Raw genomic sequence first — 18,062 nt, forward strand, 5'->3', positions numbered from 1 at the left:
TACATTAAGGGATCTCTACAGTGTGGGGGTGGGATTTAGCAGCCTGTCGGGTTTGTTTTAGCATGTCTTCATGTAACAGAAATATATAAAGACACAGTGAAATAAATGTTGATTCAACTTTGGTATAATAATAATAGATTTCAAGTGTGACCCGTGGAAATTCCAAAGTTGTATTCTTCTGTTGCTTCAAAATATATTGTATGATTAGGGTCTATTTTCAAAACCATTCGAGGAATTTATGACACATTAGATAATTTTTTTAAATTTAATTACATTTTTCTACATTGCCTCTTCAGATCCTATCTTTTAAAAGAAGGGTTGAAGGGCATAACGTATGTACTAACATGGAATTTGCTTAAAGTAATATTATATAAATCATTGTGGTCATATTCAAACAATGAACTATTTACACGATGCTCATAAATTAGCTTTATCACAGCGATCATGCAATAGTTTAAGCGTTTCACCATGATTCCATATCAACAATCCTAGTATGAATTATGGGAACTTAATCTTAATTAGATATCAAAACGTTGTGAAAAAAAAGTAGACCAAGTAATTCAACATGAATGCGTAGATTTACCCTCAATGAATCAAAGTATTTTATTTTGAAACTAGCAGGACCCGTGCCCCCAGCATTGCCGAAGATATAAAAGAATGATTTCACTCCCGAAAAAAAAATCCGTAAAATATTTTAGGTTTTAGAATGGGAGATTACTACGTGTGGATGGGGATGTGAGGTGACTGTATTAGTGTGTGTGTGTGTGTGTGTGTGTGTGTGTGTGTGTGTGTGTGTGTGTGTGTTCCAATGCTTCTACACAATACGAACAGAACCAAACCGACTCTGCAAACTAAAACTACATTAGCTATAATTCCTATTCATGTGCACATACAGACACTGACTATTTTCTTTACTTTTGTTGAGTAACATACAATAACCATGACATTTGACTTTTGCCTATGAATTTTAATTCGAAACATAAATTACTTTCTAATTGAAAGTTTAAAGAGTAGAAAGGGAGCTGTGTGACTAATGATAATGGCTAATCATCCAGTTTATCAATATCGCCCCTCCCTATTAACAATAAAAGTACTAACAAGAAAAAAGAACTATTCTGGATAAACAACAAAACTGGAAGATTTTTATTTCAGAGAATATATATGTTTGAGTGCATGATGATGATGATGATGATGACGATGGTGATGATGATGATGATGATGATGATGATTCAAATACTACTGTTGATTGTTGAGGACAGGATTGCTGCTGCTGTTACTGCTGCTAGGAGTAGATAAAAACGATGATAATGTTGATGGTTTGGTCAGGATCCGAAATTGCTGCTAATTATAGAGGGTAGGATTATTATGGCTAGTTGTAGATAGACACTACTAACAGAATTGCCATAGGAGATGCTGAGATGATGAATGCAGGATTGTCTCTGATGTATCGTTATTTTCATGGAAAGTGTTCGACTGAGCTTCAGTCTATGGTCCCCTCTTGCCAAACTTTCACAAGAAACACTCGTCTAGCTGTAAACACTATCAATAATTTCCCCCACTCTTTATCTGTGCCTAAACCTAAACGTAGATTCCATGAACAAAGCTTCTTTCTTAGAACTGCACGCCTGTGGAATTGTCTTCCGTTTTCCTGATTTCCGGCTGACTACAATATGGTTGTGTTCAAGTCTAAAGTAAATAAGTTCTTGATGAGCCGTTCCATATCAGTTAACAAATTTAGCAAATTTTCATTACTAATGATTACTATATTGTCCAATTTACTACTGTACACTTTTTAACCCTTATCCTCGCGTGGCCTCTTGGCCTTGATAATGTGGTCATGCCTGTGGAAAAAAAAAGTTGGTGGCTGCTGCTTCTGGTCGTAATCATCTTAGATCACTGTAAGACTAGACAGTTACCATGATGATGATGATGGTGGTGGTGAGTAAAGAGAGCATCATCACTGTGCATAATGTTGGTAGGATCGGTTGATGATAGCTACTAGTCATAGATCACTAGTCGATGGAGATTTTCTGTTACTGCTCTGGTCATCATTGTCAAGATGATAGATCGCCAATTCTTCTGGTAGGGATTCTGGGGGAAAAAGCTGTGGCTGGATTGCTATCTTGTTCAATGATATTAATGAAATAATAATAGCTAGCACCTTGATGACATCTAATTGGTTAGCAAAGAGAAACAGCCGTCTGCAGAGAGACAAAAATTGTATTTATTGATGCCACACATGTCGAAGCATTAAAAATATAAACATCTGGTTCTGTAACAAAGAGTTCCGAGGCTCAAACAGAGCAAGACAAAAAGTATTACAAATCTATTTTATTATCTATGTATTAATACGATAGCGTTTGTGTTATTTTCTGTGTCACGCTTACATCTGGGTCGTTTAATTGTTATGTACTTCCAATTTTTTGTCATAAATAATTTTATGAAGAATTCTTCATAAGTTTTGGTTTCGGTTTCGATTATAGCTGATGGCGCTTGTCATCTCTTTTTTGTTTATAAATAATTTTATCAAGAATTCGTCATAAGTTTTGGTTTCGGTTTCGATTATGGCTGCACTCAAGTTATATATATATATATATATATATATATATATATATATATATTCTTTTTTTTTTTCATGAGGTTTTATTTCGGTTTCGATTCAAGCTAATGCACCCAAGTTATATGAATATATATTTTTTTTATTTTTGAAATCGCAACTTTATAATAGATAAAAAGCGATAGAACATTAACTCTATAATAATATATACGAAATTTGCAAGAATTAAAATATCATATTTAAGCGTATTTTACGACTGGGCTTTGCCGGGCGTTAGTGCTAGTTTAGATAAATACTTTTGCAGTTTTAACAAAAAAGCTACAATAATATCAGAGCGTCTCCATTTACACTGAACATCTACAGAATGCCAACATCAATATATTGCATATGAATGAGTCCCCTGTGGAATTTCCACAGGTCCCGCTAGTACTTATAAGTAAGTTATACAATAAACCGCCTGTTAATGATATTTAATCTATTATTAATAGATTCCAAAATAGCTGAGCTATTTTTAATTTCATGTTTATTATTTAAAATAGATTTTAATAGTTTTAGCCTACGATTAGAAAGTAATCTACGACTGAGATTAAAATTTATTGATAAAAGTAAAAATTATCATCGTTCTCATCATGAATCTAAAAGAAAACAGTAATTTTTTTCACAAGTCCCTTTCATAAAATAAGAACCCTTGGTACGTAAGGACCGTGCTATCGTGGGGATCGTTGGGGGGGGGTACGTAAAACTCCAGAAGGTGCTGGCTGAGCTAAATTTTGTGTGTTTTTATTTTTTTTATTTATTTATTATTTTTTTTTTTTTTCCTGCAAACGCTTGGCGAATGTTTTCAATGAAAAATATATTATTTCTACCAGTACGGAGCTAATTTAATGAAAACATTAATTGAAAAAAAAAAAAAATGAAAATAATATTTTTGGATAATTACTCGACAATTTTCAAGAAACGTTTAAAAAAGTTAAAATTCAAATCAAGGAAAAATACATTTTTGTTATGTTTTATAAATCAATTTTTTTTTAATAGTAAACAACTGATAGCAAACAAAAATATTTTAATTTTTTTATGATTTTGTTATGTTCAACTCAAGATAAATATTTAGATTTTTTTTATATAATAAACCAATAATAGTAAATAAATGTTTTCTTTATGATTTTTTTTTTGTATTAGCGTTAAGGTGTTCAGTGTTTCGGCATCTTCCTGCGTTTTCGATAAGCCGTTGGAACGATTTCGATGATAGCACGGTCCTTATACTGCATAAGTACCGAACCCTTTTATGTAAAACAAAAAAAATAAAACTTTTTACAATATAGTTATTATTCACCCCACAGGCATGGAAAACGTGGTTTGATGAGGAAACGCCCGAGGAAGCTCCAATACCTGATGGGTACAGTGGCACCTTGGATTCTTGGCACAAACTTCTTTTAATCCGAGCTTGGTGCCCCGACCGAGCCATTCCAATGGCTAGAATATATGTTGCAGAGACAATGGGATCACGGGTAAGGCCAACATCTTTTTTTTTTACATTGAAATCTTTAGAAAATAACATTTAAAAATAATGATTGAAATTCAAAGATTTATTTTGAGATGCTTTCTTCAGTGTGAATTTCTACAGAAATGTTGCTAGTCTTTTATTCTTTTTATTCTATCGTTATTTTCATGACAGGTGCTTGATTGAGCTTAAATCTATGATCCCCCTCTCATTCACAACAAAAACTCGTCTACCTACAACAACTATCAATAGTTTATTTTTATCACTCTCTCTTCTTAAAACTAGACAAAACTTCCATCAGTGGAGTATCTTTTCTAGTATTTCCCGTATGTGAAACATGATGCTGCAAGGCTGCTTCCCAGCTGTTTACAATATGGTTGTTACTAAGTATAATGTAAACAAATTCTTGTTGAACCACCCTCTTAAATAATAAAAATTTCTGAATCATAATCAGCATTACAAATCATCACATTGTTGTCTCAGTGTCCAGCTGACACTCACTTGACCCTTATCCTCGAGTGGCAATTGGGCCTTGATACGTCGTGACATCTTAGTATAAAACAATTTTTCAAAAATGGCATTTTTATGAAAAGGTCAAACCTTTCATCTAGTAAGAATGTTTTGTTTTTATTTGAGTAGTTAACATAAAGTCTCCCAAATCACATCCGTAGATCATTTGTAGACCTTTATGCTGACGACACTACCATCTATAGCAACACTTCAAAGGCCTAAACGAGCAAGTTCTCTCTGATTCTCTATCCTCTGATCTTGAGCACGTGGTGCAATGGGGAAAGAGGTGGCTGATTAATTTTAATGCATCTAAGACCAAACTTCTATCTTTCAACGCTCTGATCCCCATCTGGCATTAATTGAAATGAATGACTCTCATCTTGAGGAGGCTCGATGTTTTGAAAAGCTTCTGGTCTTGACCTTTACTTCTGATCTGAGATGGAACACATACATCAAATCCGTTGCCAGGGCGGCTGGGAAAATGATAGGATCGTTCTACCGCTCCAGTGGATATCTCACTGCTGATGCAATTCTCTACATCTATAAGAGCTAAGTACTCCAAATACTGCCAGAAGCAGCTTATCCTGCTTTGACAGAGTTCAAAATAAACTTTGTAGCCTAGTGGAGAATGCCCTTTTCTTTTCCCTGGAACCTCTTTCCCACAGAAGAGACGTCGCGAGCCTGTCTCTGTTTTATCATTATTTTTATGGCAAGTGCTCGTCTTAGCTTCAATCTATGCCCCCCCCCCTGGCCTGACTTTCACGAAAAACACTCATCTAGTTGAAACCACTATCAACAATTTCTCCTACTCTTTATCTGTGCTTAAACCTAAACATAGATTCCATGAACAAAACTTTTTTCTTAGAACTGCACGCCTGTGGAACTCTGTTCCGTTGTCCTGCTTTACAACTGACTACAATATAGTTGTCTTCAAGTCCAACGTGAACAAATTCTTGATGAGCCATCCTCTAAGTAATCCAATTTACCAAATTTCCATTAATAACGATGACTGACATGTTCCTCTTGACTACTGTTCACTTATTAACTCTTATCGTCGAGTGGCCTCCGGGCCTTGATAAGTGGTGATTCTTTTGTAAAAAAAAAAGTTCTGAATTTTTTAGATAAGATGTGAATGTCTGTATTATTTTGATTAATCGGGCAATTATTCTCATCATGGGTGTTATTAGCACAACGTTTCGGTCGCTATATCCTGCGACCTTCCTCAAGTGTTGAATACATGTTTACTTTTCCCTACTAAGGAAAAGAGGGGTTACCTAAAAAAATATCTTAGTGACCCCTGAAGAGTGAACTTTCTTTATGATCTTCGGACCCACCCTCAAACCCACGGTTTGAATTCTTGCAATGCAGAGCTAACCCTTCTTTTCCTTAGTAGAGAAAAAGGAAAAATGTATTCAACGCTTGAAGAAGGTCGCAGGATACAGCGACCGAAACGTTGTGCTAATAACACCCAAGATGAGAATAATTGTCCGATTAATCAAAACAATACAAACATAAATTATCTTGTTATGCATGACTCATCATCATATTCGGGGGTGCCTGAGCAGTCAGATGGATACCGATGTCGACTATGGAAAAGCAATTTTGAATGATAACTATTTGTTGTAGCCTTTTGTAGTAAAGTATATGTTGTATGGAAATAAAAACTTGTACCAAAATCCAAAATATTGAAATATATCTGTACATATACTTTTCATTAGCAATGAATTAAAAATAAAACTAGATATATAAAAAAAAACTAAAAATAAAAAAAACTAAAAAAAAAAAAACTAAAAAAAAAAAAACTCTGACACGGTGGCTGAGCTGTTGTGCTCTAGTTAAATTGTGTGAATCAGAAAAAAAGTGAGTTTGCAAAGCCAGTTAAATGTGAAAAAGCTAACCATTTCTGCTCTCTCTCCCCTCTCTCTCTCTCTCTCTCTCTTCTCTCTCTCTCTCTCTCGCACGCACGCGTTTCCTCTCTATCCTAATCTTTCTCTCTACATATTTATTTATCCAATTATTCCTCTCTAACTGCTTGGTAAATCGTATTACTGCAACTGGGGATATTTCCTTATGTTTTTAATGAACTATTACAATCTTTTTATTATTCCCTTTATTTTTTACTTTCGACTGTTAAGAAAACGAAAAAGAAAGAGAGAGAGAGAGAGAGAGAGAGAGAGAGTGATAAACGATTTATAAAATACAAGCAGAAGGGCATCAAATAAAACGCAATGAGAGATTATTAAAATGATAGATAGAAACTTAATAAGAGATTGGTGACTTCTTTTTTTCGTTACATTTTCATCCCAAACAAGGCACAGTGTCATTTTGATGTAGGGGGCTTACTATTTAAGACATAATAGAGTTAGAGGTGCTAAACAAAACGGATGTGCATAGCCTCCATCATGCACCACATGTAGACTATCAGCCGACTACTCATCCACAGGAATATGGGCTTGGGAATGCCTCCAGAGATGAATGGACCGAAGTTAAAAAAAATTACAGCTAATTAGAATCATTACAATGGAAGTATTTTGAAACATAATTCAATCCAAAAACTGAGGAAGATTTTAGTATGTATTTTTTTGTGATTAAATATGTAAGAAAACAGTTTTCGGAAAACAAACATTAAGTCAGCTTTAGTAAAAGATTAGAATAATTATAAAGACGGAATTGAAATGAAATAAACAAGTATAGTTGATATATAATAAAATTCAGCATATTTTCCAGATTAGACAATAATCTGAAATGGAACACGTATATCAACTCTGTTGCCAAGGTTGCTGGAGAAATGGTAGGATCCTTCTATCGATCCAGTAGATATCTCACTACTGATGCAATTCTCTACCTATATAAGAGCCAGGTACGTCCAAGGATGTAGTACTGTTGTAACATCTGGGCAGGAGCTGCTAGAAAGGGCTTATCCTGCCTTGACAGAGTTCAAAATAGACTTTGTAGCTTAGTAGGGGATACCCTTTTCTCTTCCCTGCAACCTCTTTCTCACAGAAGAGATGTTGCGAGTTTGTCTCTGCTTTATCGTTATTTTCATGGAAAGTGCTCGTCTGAGCTCCAATCTATGGTCCCCACTCGCCAAACTTTCACAAGAAACACCCGTCTAGCTGAAAACATTATCAATAATTTTCCCCACTCTTTATCTGTGCTTAACCTAAACGTAGATTCCATGAACAAAGTTTCTTTCTTGGAACTGCACGCCTATGGAATTGTCTTCCGTTTGTCTGCTTTCCAGCTGATTGCAATATGGTTGTCTTCAAGTCCAACGTAAGCAGGTCTTATATATGACCTTAAACTATATCCAATGGTGAGGCCCCAGCTTGCGGGCTTTGGGGAGTGTGGAGCCACCCCTTAATTGCCATTGCTCCCAGGTCGACTGACCCAGAGTGGTAGTACCTGTTAGGGTCCCAACTATGGGTTAAATAGAAACCAACTTGAAAAAAAAAACAAATATATTTTATTAAAAACATTTTTCTTCCGAATCACTGGATTCGGCATTAAATAACCTGAAAAGGGTTGATATGCCGTAAAACAAAAACAAACAAACAACCAACGTAAACAAGTTCTTGACGAGCCATTTCACTTGAATTAACAAATTTACCGAATTTTCATTACTGACGATTACTATATTGTCCAATTGACTACTGTACATTCTTTAACCCTTATCCTCGAGTGGCCTCTGAGCCTTGATAAGTGGTGATGCCTATGTAAAAAAATAAAAGAAAAAGAAAAAAAAGGTGTGTCCATGCCATTAAAGATGATACTTTTTCATTGCTTCCTTGTTTGCCTAAAACTTTTATTATCAAAGTCACTTGGTTTGGTTTAAAGCATATCAAGCTTTTCAGTTTATTTAATGTCGAATACAGTAATTTTGGTGACACTTTTTATGCTTCAAGTTCTTTATATCTTCAAATATTTATCCATGGTGTTTGGTTTGGTTGTTTTGTTTTATGGCATATCAACCCTTTTTGGGTTATTTAATCTACTCTGCATGTCTCTACACTGTTCAGATTTCATCTTCTTCTGCGGTGATCAGAGCTAAACTTGTCTTCAATATTCATATTTCTATACATTCAACACATATCTTCAACCATCACGGTTCCACTTTCATGCTTCATCACACTGCATACTCTTCCTGGTAATGTGTTCTACAGATAATAATTTGTTGGAAAGAAACTTTATTAGATAGATATTCTGCCTGACACTTGGCACATGGAGGAAGAAGAGAAAGTTCCTTTCAGTTGTGGCAATGTTCTATATGAAAAAAAACAGGAGATTAGAGCTCAGTCGAGAATCTTCCATGGAAATGAAGGTAGAGTAGAGGAAGACTAGCAATGTCTCTTCGGAAGAGAACTACAATGTTGTGAAGTCGATTTTGTTCTCTGTCAAGGAAAGAAAAGAAAGCTTAAAGCAGCAGCTTTCTAAATGCAGCAGCAGTATTCAGTCTAAGAACGATTTTTATACATCATATATAGGTCAAGGATTGCATCAGGTACTTCTTCAGCCGATAGAATGATCCAACCATTTTTGCAGCAATGGAGTGGATATAAGGTTTCCATTTAAGATCTTTTTAATTGGGAGTCACCACTTATCAAGGCTGGATAAGGTGCGATGAGCAGCTCCTGGCTAGATGTGGCAACAGTACCTCATTTTAGGGCTTACCATGCTCTTATACGAATAAAGGATCATTCCTCTCTAACTGCTGGGTAAATCGTATTACTGCAAATGGTGATATTTCCTTATGTTTTTAATGAACTATTACAATCTTTTTATTATTCCCTTTATTTCTTACTTTTGACTGTTAAGAAAAAGAGAAAGAAAGCGAGGCAGAGAGAGTGATAGACGATTTATAAAATACGAGCAGGAGGGCATCAAACAAGATACAATAAGAGAGTATGAAAATGATAGATAGAAACTTAATAAGAGATCGCTCACTTCTTTTTTTGCATTACATTTTTATCCCAAACAAGGCACAGTGCATGTATATGTGTGTGTGTGTGTGTGTGTGTGATGTAGGGGGCTTAATATCTAGGACATAATAGGTAAGCAGTAAGATACCTGCTAGAGCAGTAGAGTGATTCAACCATTTTTCCAGCGATCTTGGCAACAGAGTTGATATATGTGTTCCATTTCAGATCAGGAGGGAAGATTGGTCCCAGAAGATTGTCAAGTCATGGAGCTGCCAAGACGAAAGCCATTCATTTCAATTAAAGCAGGATGGGGGTCAGAGTGATTATGAAAGAAGAGAATCATAGTTTTCAGTGCATTAAAATTAATAAGCCACCTTTTTCCCCATTAAACTACATTCATTTTGAGTGCAAGTCAATATTAAGAGCTTTTTAGGTTGGATATTTGTCAAATATACAGCATAATTGTGCATTGGCATGCCAGTTCTCATTAGATCACTGAAGTTAACCGACATTGAACCTAGCCAAAATCAGATGGGTGACGTTTTGAGAATACTAAGCGCTGTATGTATTTATATAACCAGTTATGTATAATACCTTAGTTCCAGGTTTCTCTTGGGCAAAGTGTATCATCTGTTAGTCTCACTTTGATATTCTGAAGTGTTAGTAAATGGAGTTCCTCAACTATCGTGAAGGCAATAAATCTAGGAAAGGCGGACCCTGTTGAAAAGCCAAACGAGGTAGGAGTCTGTTGACTCTGTACGATAATCTTGTAGTGATTGTATCACAAACAAAATACCTGCTTCCTATTTGTCATGAGCCAGTACGGAAGTAATAGGGCTCAGAAAACTGTCATTAGAATGCTTATGTCAGTGTGCAATCTGCTCTAACCAGAGATAGTGTAAATAAAATATTTATCAAAGTATTGCCACCTCTTCCAAGAAATTCTACTTGTAAATAAGCAGTTTCTTTCAAAAATAATATCCTAACTAAATAAACACACACACACACACACACACACGCACACACACACACACACGCACACACACACACACACGCACAATATTTGGAGACATTTAAATGATTTTATTTATTATGTCATTCACCCTAAACAAGACATATTGCCACTGATGCATAAGTGACTACTGTAATAGGGACCAGATTTATAAAGGGCAACCTTGGTGGGGAGATGAGCAGTAAAATATTTGTTCATTTTACATTTAAATTTCTGCATGTTGATATGGTCAGGAAAAAAGAAGAGAATTGCAAGGGGAAGCGATCCATGGAAAGAAGCTTTTTAAAAAAAAAAAAAACCCTCTCGAATTTAAGGATCTAGAGTGAAGAAGTGGAATTTTTCTGCAAGACAGATGGGTTGGGGTATGTTTTGTTAAAAGGGTACAAGTGTAAAAAGTTCATCAGGGCATATTCCGTGGAAGTACCTGCAAAATATACGCAGGGATGCAGCACTGCAGTGATGCAACAGGGCTTCGAGTTTTGCAGACAATACAAGACCTATTAGGTTAGAAAATCTTGTTTTGCACTAGAAGCTTCCACAAATTTGTCATTCGGGAAATGCTATGTAATCTTGCTAGTCAAGAAATAATTCTTGTGTTCTCCTATTTTGTGTATAAATCTTACATTATCAGATTTATAAGAAAACAAAATAAATAGAAGAACAAAAACCATCGCGTAGAACATTCCTTTGTGCTAATTCTACGAATAATCGCCATGTTTTATGAGATTTCTATCTGTACATAAACTTGGTAAGATTTCTCATTTTTTCCCTTTGCTAAGCATCACAATAAACAGAAAGATGAATGTAATTGCATTGTGTTGACCATAACAATAATATTTGCTTTGTTCCTGTTTCTATTAGAGAGTTAAGTATATAAATACAAGGCAATCGGTGCATTATGGACGTCACTACTTATAAACGCTTATCAACTGGTATGAATCATTATAAATGCTTTTAAACTAATAACTGCTGCAATCTTTCGGAATATAAACCCGTCTTACATAAAAAATAAAAATGGCACAATTTTAACCATAATTACATATATATATATATATGAGTTTGGAAACAGATGAATCTCACAGGTAAGGAATTCATTGCTATAACATGAATAAACTAGCCAAATTAAGAATAGGAAACTAGATCTAATATCTGTAACATTTTTTCTTCTTAAGATTAAGGGAGGTGGTGTTTGATCAGCACTGCTGGGGAGCTATGATTTGATATACTGTTTTGTTTTTCAAATCCTCGAAACAGTGTTTCATGGTAAATAACTGATGATCCTTAAATTAACATTAGTACTATAGTGAATTCGAGAGAGCGAGTTAATGTAGTGATTGCAGGTTATTAAATGACTTACTGACTAAATAGTTTTCTAACGAATGATAAAAAATATAAAAATTTAAAAAGTTTTTTTTGTATAGTTTTAAAGGTTAAAAAAACTTCCAAGGCCATATATATATATATATATATATATATATATATATATATATTTGTCTAACTTATGAGCACAAATGAGGGCAAAACTCGAGTCTTGAACTTTCGTTTTGTTGGCTTTCATAGATTTTGTGAGCTACGACGATGCTTGGCTGTGGAAACAATTATATAACCTCTCACACTCTGAAATTCTAATAAAGAGACGTATATCAGTGTCCTGACAAGGCCACAGGGGAGACAACAAAAGCAGCAAAACTAAAGCTAGATTATTAGGACACTATATATACACATGTAAGCATATTTAGGTATATTTTATATATATATATATATATATATATATATATATATATTTTTTTTTTTTTTTTTTTTCTTATTCTTTATGTAAATACAGTCATATCTTGCTACGATTTGCATACCGTTTCAATCATATTTGATTTCATCAGGCAAGAAAAATTAAAATACAAAAATTAAAAAGGTTCCAGACCTTTTCAAATTTTGAAGAGAGAGAATATGCCATGACTGGCATGAATCAAAGCGTGGAGCGAAGTTAAGGCTCTTATCTAAGAGCCTTAACTTCGCTCCATGCTAGTCATGGCTAAGTTTATCTCCTCAAAAACTGAAAATGGCCCTGAATCATTTTTAATTTTTGAACTTTTAATTTTCCTTGCCTGATGAGATCTATGATGATCGAAACGGTCTGCACATCGTAGCAAGAAATGAATGCATGAAAATTATTTGTAAAAAGTTAGGTGTATGTATGTGTGCATACGTGGAGGTTATACTTGTTTGCTTGGTTGTGGTATATGTGTTTGCAGTAGAGAATTGTTTTTAATTTACAATTACCAAAAGAATAAAATAATTGACTTGTATACGAATGGAAATGCTTTTTGGTGGAATTTAATTTTCTAATGAAATTAATGTGCAGACTTGTAATAAGTGAATTTGTGCTTTGCCGTGATATGTACGTTTGTTTCCATTTACAATGTAGAACTGGATTTAATTTCCAGACGTAAATCGATCTGAAATGACTCTTTTCATCCAAAATGCTAATATGTTATCGATGATATGAAACAAAACTCTGTGCCATTGTATCGTTATGTCACGTTACACTTTACTTTAGTAATCCATAAAAATAATACTGGAAAAAAATTAATAAAAAATCCGGTTCGGCATTTTTTCTTTTTAAACAAAAGCATGTATTACCCTTACTCTCCCGCTTCGACAAAGTCTCTCTCTGCCACATGTCTATTTCATCTGACTTTTTCTTCCAATCGCACGCTGGCCACAGCCGGCCCATTCTTGCCTTCACTTTACACGTTCATCTCCTTCGACTTCCATTTTTTTCTCCCTGACCAGGTGGTATCCTTTTTTTTTCCTCTCCTCAGTGACATGCAATATGGTTTCCGTTCTGCTAGCTCAACTGCTAATATGTTAACAGTTATATCTCATAGGATTAGCAAATCTCTCGATGGAGACTTCCTTTCTAAGGCAATTGCTTTTGACATATCAAAGACTTTTGATAAGGTATGACATAAAGGTCTACTCCACAAAATCTTCAGCTAAGGTATAGCTGGAAACGTCTTTTCAATTATTAAATCATTTCTCTCTAATAGGTTCATAAGAGTAGTGGTTGATGGGCAAAAATCTGAAGCTCACAGAATTAATGCTGGAGTCCCTCAGGGATCCATCTTAGACCCAACTCTCTTTCTGATCTACATCAAATGATCTCCCAAAGCACATTCTAAGATCATTTGTAGATATTTAAGCTGATTACACTACCATCTATGGCAACACTTCTACAGCCGTAAACGAGCAAGTTCTCTCTGATTCTCTATCCTCTGATCTTGAGCATGTGGTGCAATGGGGAAAGAGGTGGCTGATTAATTTTAATGCATCTTAGATCAAACTTCTATCTTTCCATTATAAAATCTCTGATCCCCGTTTGGCATCAATTGAAATGAATGGCTCTTATCTTGAGGAGGCTCCATGTTTTGACTAAATTCTAGGCTTGACCTTTTACTCCTGATGGAACACGTACATAGAATCCATTGCCAGGGCTGCTGAGAAAATGGTGGGATCGTTCTACCGTTCCAGTAAATATCTCACTGCTGATGCAATTCTCTACATGTATAAGAGTCCAGTGTGTCCAAGGATGGAGTACTGTTGCCACATCTGGGCAGGAGCTGCTAGAAGCAGCTTATCCTGCCTTAGCAGAGTTCAAAATAGACTTCATAGCCTAGTGGGGGATGCCCTTTTCTCTTCCCTACAACCTCTTTCTCACAGAAGAGACGTTGCGAGCCTGTTTCTGCTTTATTGTTATTTTCATGCCAAGTGCTCATCTGACCTCCAATCTATGGTCCCCCTGGCCTGACTTTCATAAAAAACACTCTTCTCACGTAAACCACTATCAATAATTTCTCCCATTCTTTATCTATGCCTAAACCTAAACGCAGATTCCATGAACAAAGCTTTTTTCTTAGAACTGCACGCCTGTGGAACTCTGTTCCATTTTCCTGCTTTCCAACTGATGGTTGGCTTCAAGTCCAACGTGTACAAATTATTGATGAGCCATCCCCTTAAGCAATCCAATTTACCAAATTTCCACGACTAACCATGACTGACATGTTCCCTTTGACCACTGTACACTCATTAACCCTTATCCTCGAGTGGCCTATGGGCCTTGATAAGTGGTGATTTCTTTGTAAAAATAAAGAAAGCGCCAGCCCCGTACACTTCCTAATTTGCATTGCATTCAAACGTTGCTCCTGCTGCTAATACAACCGCTTGGCATCCATCCTTCCCTGTTGCTGATATTTTCATATGTGCTCTGTCACATCATCAGTAAATTAGAAAACAATAAGTATGAACAATAAGTGAGTTAATAAGATGTCTTCTTACAAAACAATATGCAAATATGTTTACTTTGGACGTGAACCGGATACACATAACCAGTATATCAGAAAGTTGTTCTATTTCAAATTTGAATTTGGCGTTTTAATCTCACTTCCAATATATCACCCAACTTTGTGAAAAGAAATAAAAGCTAAATTATATTTTAAAATCTACAAGGGCTACCATTGAAAGGGGGAGAAAAAGTAGAGACGAGATTCAAAATTAGTGATTGATGCTTTGATAATGTGGGCTAGGCTTTCTAATTGGAAAGATGTTGTTTTTGGTTTTTTTTTCATGGCAGGGAGAAATCGCTATTAAATATAAAATATTTTACTTAAGCAAAAACTCATATTCTAAACATGTTTTCTTTATAACAAAAATAATTATCATGAAGTTCATCCTTTGCCGTAGACATGAAGCCCGAATCATTGAGGAGGAGGGTGGCGATGGTCATCCAATTTTGTAAAAAAACTGTTGGTCTTTCGTACACTAAACATTCTTACCAAAATACCACATTCACTCTTTGGCTTGATTTTACTTAAATGATCCTCAATTTGTTTTAAAAGGATTTTATTTACTAAATATTCCCTTTGGAGTGTGGAATAACATTTACAGATATTTAAAATATTAAGGTTAGTAGGGCTCTTCCAACCCTCTGTTAAGTATTCGACCGCCCACTGTTTTCTCAGCTCGCAGTTTACAGTTGCTTTCAGACAATTCATGAATCATCCATACTCCAAGCTTACAGGGACGTACAGGGGGAGGGTGGTAGGAGTGTCCATACACCTGCCCGTTTTACTCCTGTTTTAAAAGTGCCCTTTTCAGAGGAATGTATTATAGTCCTGTGTCAAACTATCACTACATTTTTGCCATTTTTTTTCACTTGAGCACCTGCCCTGAAAAAGTTCTCTTCACGTCATTGCAAGCTTAAGAACCTTCCCACATTGTTATGGTTTATGATGGTTAATTATAAAGTCAACGATAAATCACATCAAAGTATAGCTTGTTTAAAAAAAGACTTCATACTCCAAACTAGTAAGCAAATTCAATAAAACCACACGTGCATGCTTTTCCATAATGCCCACACGAGGCGATCGCTTTATTTACATTATGAAATACTGGCACAAGCAAGTAGCCCTTACAGGAATTTACAACAAACAGAAAGAAAATAAGAGCAGATAACTCTAAATCTTTACTCTATAGAACAAGATATATCCGAGCTTTTAATAAATATGCTGCAGGGGAGATAACTCTTAACAGATTGACAGTTATTGACAATTCAACAGTATAAAGAAGATGTCATTATTAATTCAACTGATACTGCAGGTTTTTCTTTAAGAGGTGCCACAAGGGTATCTTTATCACACTTAGCTAATCAGTTTCGATTTTCAAGGGCAAAATTTACATTTCCTAATTTTGTAAACCATCTTCTGCACACCCTTTCATTCAGGCATTCTTATCCATAAACTGTATAAATATTTCGAGTGCTTCAGCTGCAGAGTTATCTTTTCCTGAATTTTAGAAAACGTTTTATTGCCTCAAATGTTCCTTTAATGACATTATGTTTTAATGGATTACAGCGGTGAAATTTGTAAAATAAAATTCATTTAAGTAAAACGTGTCCAAATGTATATGATATACATTTTCACCTAAAACATTAATATTTGGACAGAACTTATGGGATAACCTGATGGATTCAGCATCTTTTTTTTTTATTTGTTATATAGCTTTATTTTAGTTTAATTGTATATCTTTTTGTTCAGTTTGCAGAAGGAGTGATTTTGAATCTCGAAGCAATGAGTGAGGAATCCGACAGCCATGTTCCAATGATTTGCTTCCTTTCAATGGGATCCGATCCAACGGAAAATATTGTTAAACTTGCAAAGAAGAAAAATATAAGTAAGTAGATAAATACTGTGCATTATTTTAGGGGATGGGGAGCAGTGGCATGGTGATATCTTGGTGATGTCTGAGGTCAATTCCTTGGTTATATGCCCCAAAGACTCAACTATAAGTTGATTATCTCCTTCCCACAGTGAGAAGATGTAACACAAGATCAGAAGAGTGGGATTTGAGATTAGACCATTGAAAATAATTTCCCAATGCACCCGGTTTACAGGTATATCTTTCTTACTTCTTTGCTATATCTTATTTGGGACTTCCTGGCCATGAAGTAATATCCTGACCTCTAACTTTTTTATTTTGACCTTACTTTCTTTGGAGAGACATTATGTGAGTATGATATGATAGATGGGTAATGTGAGTTTTAAAGACTAACCTAGTTCTGATGACCTCAAAGGAATATTCAGTCTGAACAGTGCAGGAAGACATATATGTAACAAAGGAGACTGTAATGGTATGACCACGTTGAAAGAATGGTAAGTGGATGTAGAAGAATTGAAGTGACAGGTCCAGTTTAGAAGGAAAACATGATAGAAATTGATAAAAACGAACATACTAGAAATAGGGATAAATAAAAACCTGGCCAGAGATAGCTTTATCTTGAAAATCACATTTTAATACCATCCAATGTATACTAGTAGATAAAAAGAGCGTTAAACCTATTATTATTATTATTATTATTATTATTATTATTATTATTATTATTATGAATTTCCTGACAACAAAGTCCCGACAACAAAATCAACAGCAAACGGTGTTTGGTCAAACTCCGTTCCTGATCTAAAAAACTTCCTGTTTACATTGTTGGATAAAAGTACAGAATAGTTAACAAAGTGTCTCCTCTATTTTAAAGATGGCTTTCTAAATAAAATGCAGCTTATTGAGCGTGCAAAAATAATAACGTTATTATACAGAAAGCCATGTTTAATACAAAGAGGAAGGTTATTTGCTAACTATTGTATACTTTCACCTAACAATTTAATGAATAAATAAATTTGGGGAATTGAAACTCTCGCCCAAAGTTATATTACTGATGAAGTTTAATATCAGGAAAAGACTCTGACCAAACACGTTTGTTGCTAACTTTGAATCGGGTACTCTTCTGGTTTACGAATATTTATGAAATTATCGGTGTTTTTGTATTGTTGTTTGTTAAGTATTTCCCCAATCCACAATTATAACTTTTTGTTGTGAAAGAAAATTAGGTATTATTAGAGTTCTGGGTACTTTTGCAGAATAGTACTGAACATGCTTAAATAATGAAGTTATTATTTTGAAAAAAATTCTCTATTGAGAAAAATCCACCCAAAAATTGAACTACATAGTTTTGGTTCA

The 18,062-nt window shown here is 34.9% G+C and overlaps 1 protein-coding gene across 1 annotated transcript in view; it reads left to right on the forward strand.

The window, feature by feature from the left end:
• Window positions 1–18,062, forward strand: part of LOC145292051 (dynein axonemal heavy chain 5-like) — a 579,775-nt gene that overhangs the window by 499,012 nt on the left and 62,701 nt on the right. The window contains exons 73-74 of the mRNA XM_080138079.1: window positions 3,898–4,065; window positions 16,589–16,724. Coding sequence (XP_079994205.1) covers window positions 3,898–4,065; window positions 16,589–16,724 — 304 coding nt within the window. The remainder of the gene's footprint in view (window positions 1–3,897; window positions 4,066–16,588; window positions 16,725–18,062) is intronic.

The sequence above is a fragment of the Euprymna scolopes genome, chromosome 13 (genome assembly GCF_053919585.1).
Source record: "Euprymna scolopes isolate OS-2025 chromosome 13, ASM5391958v1, whole genome shotgun sequence".
Taxonomy (NCBI): Eukaryota; Metazoa; Mollusca; class Cephalopoda; order Sepiida; family Sepiolidae; genus Euprymna; species Euprymna scolopes.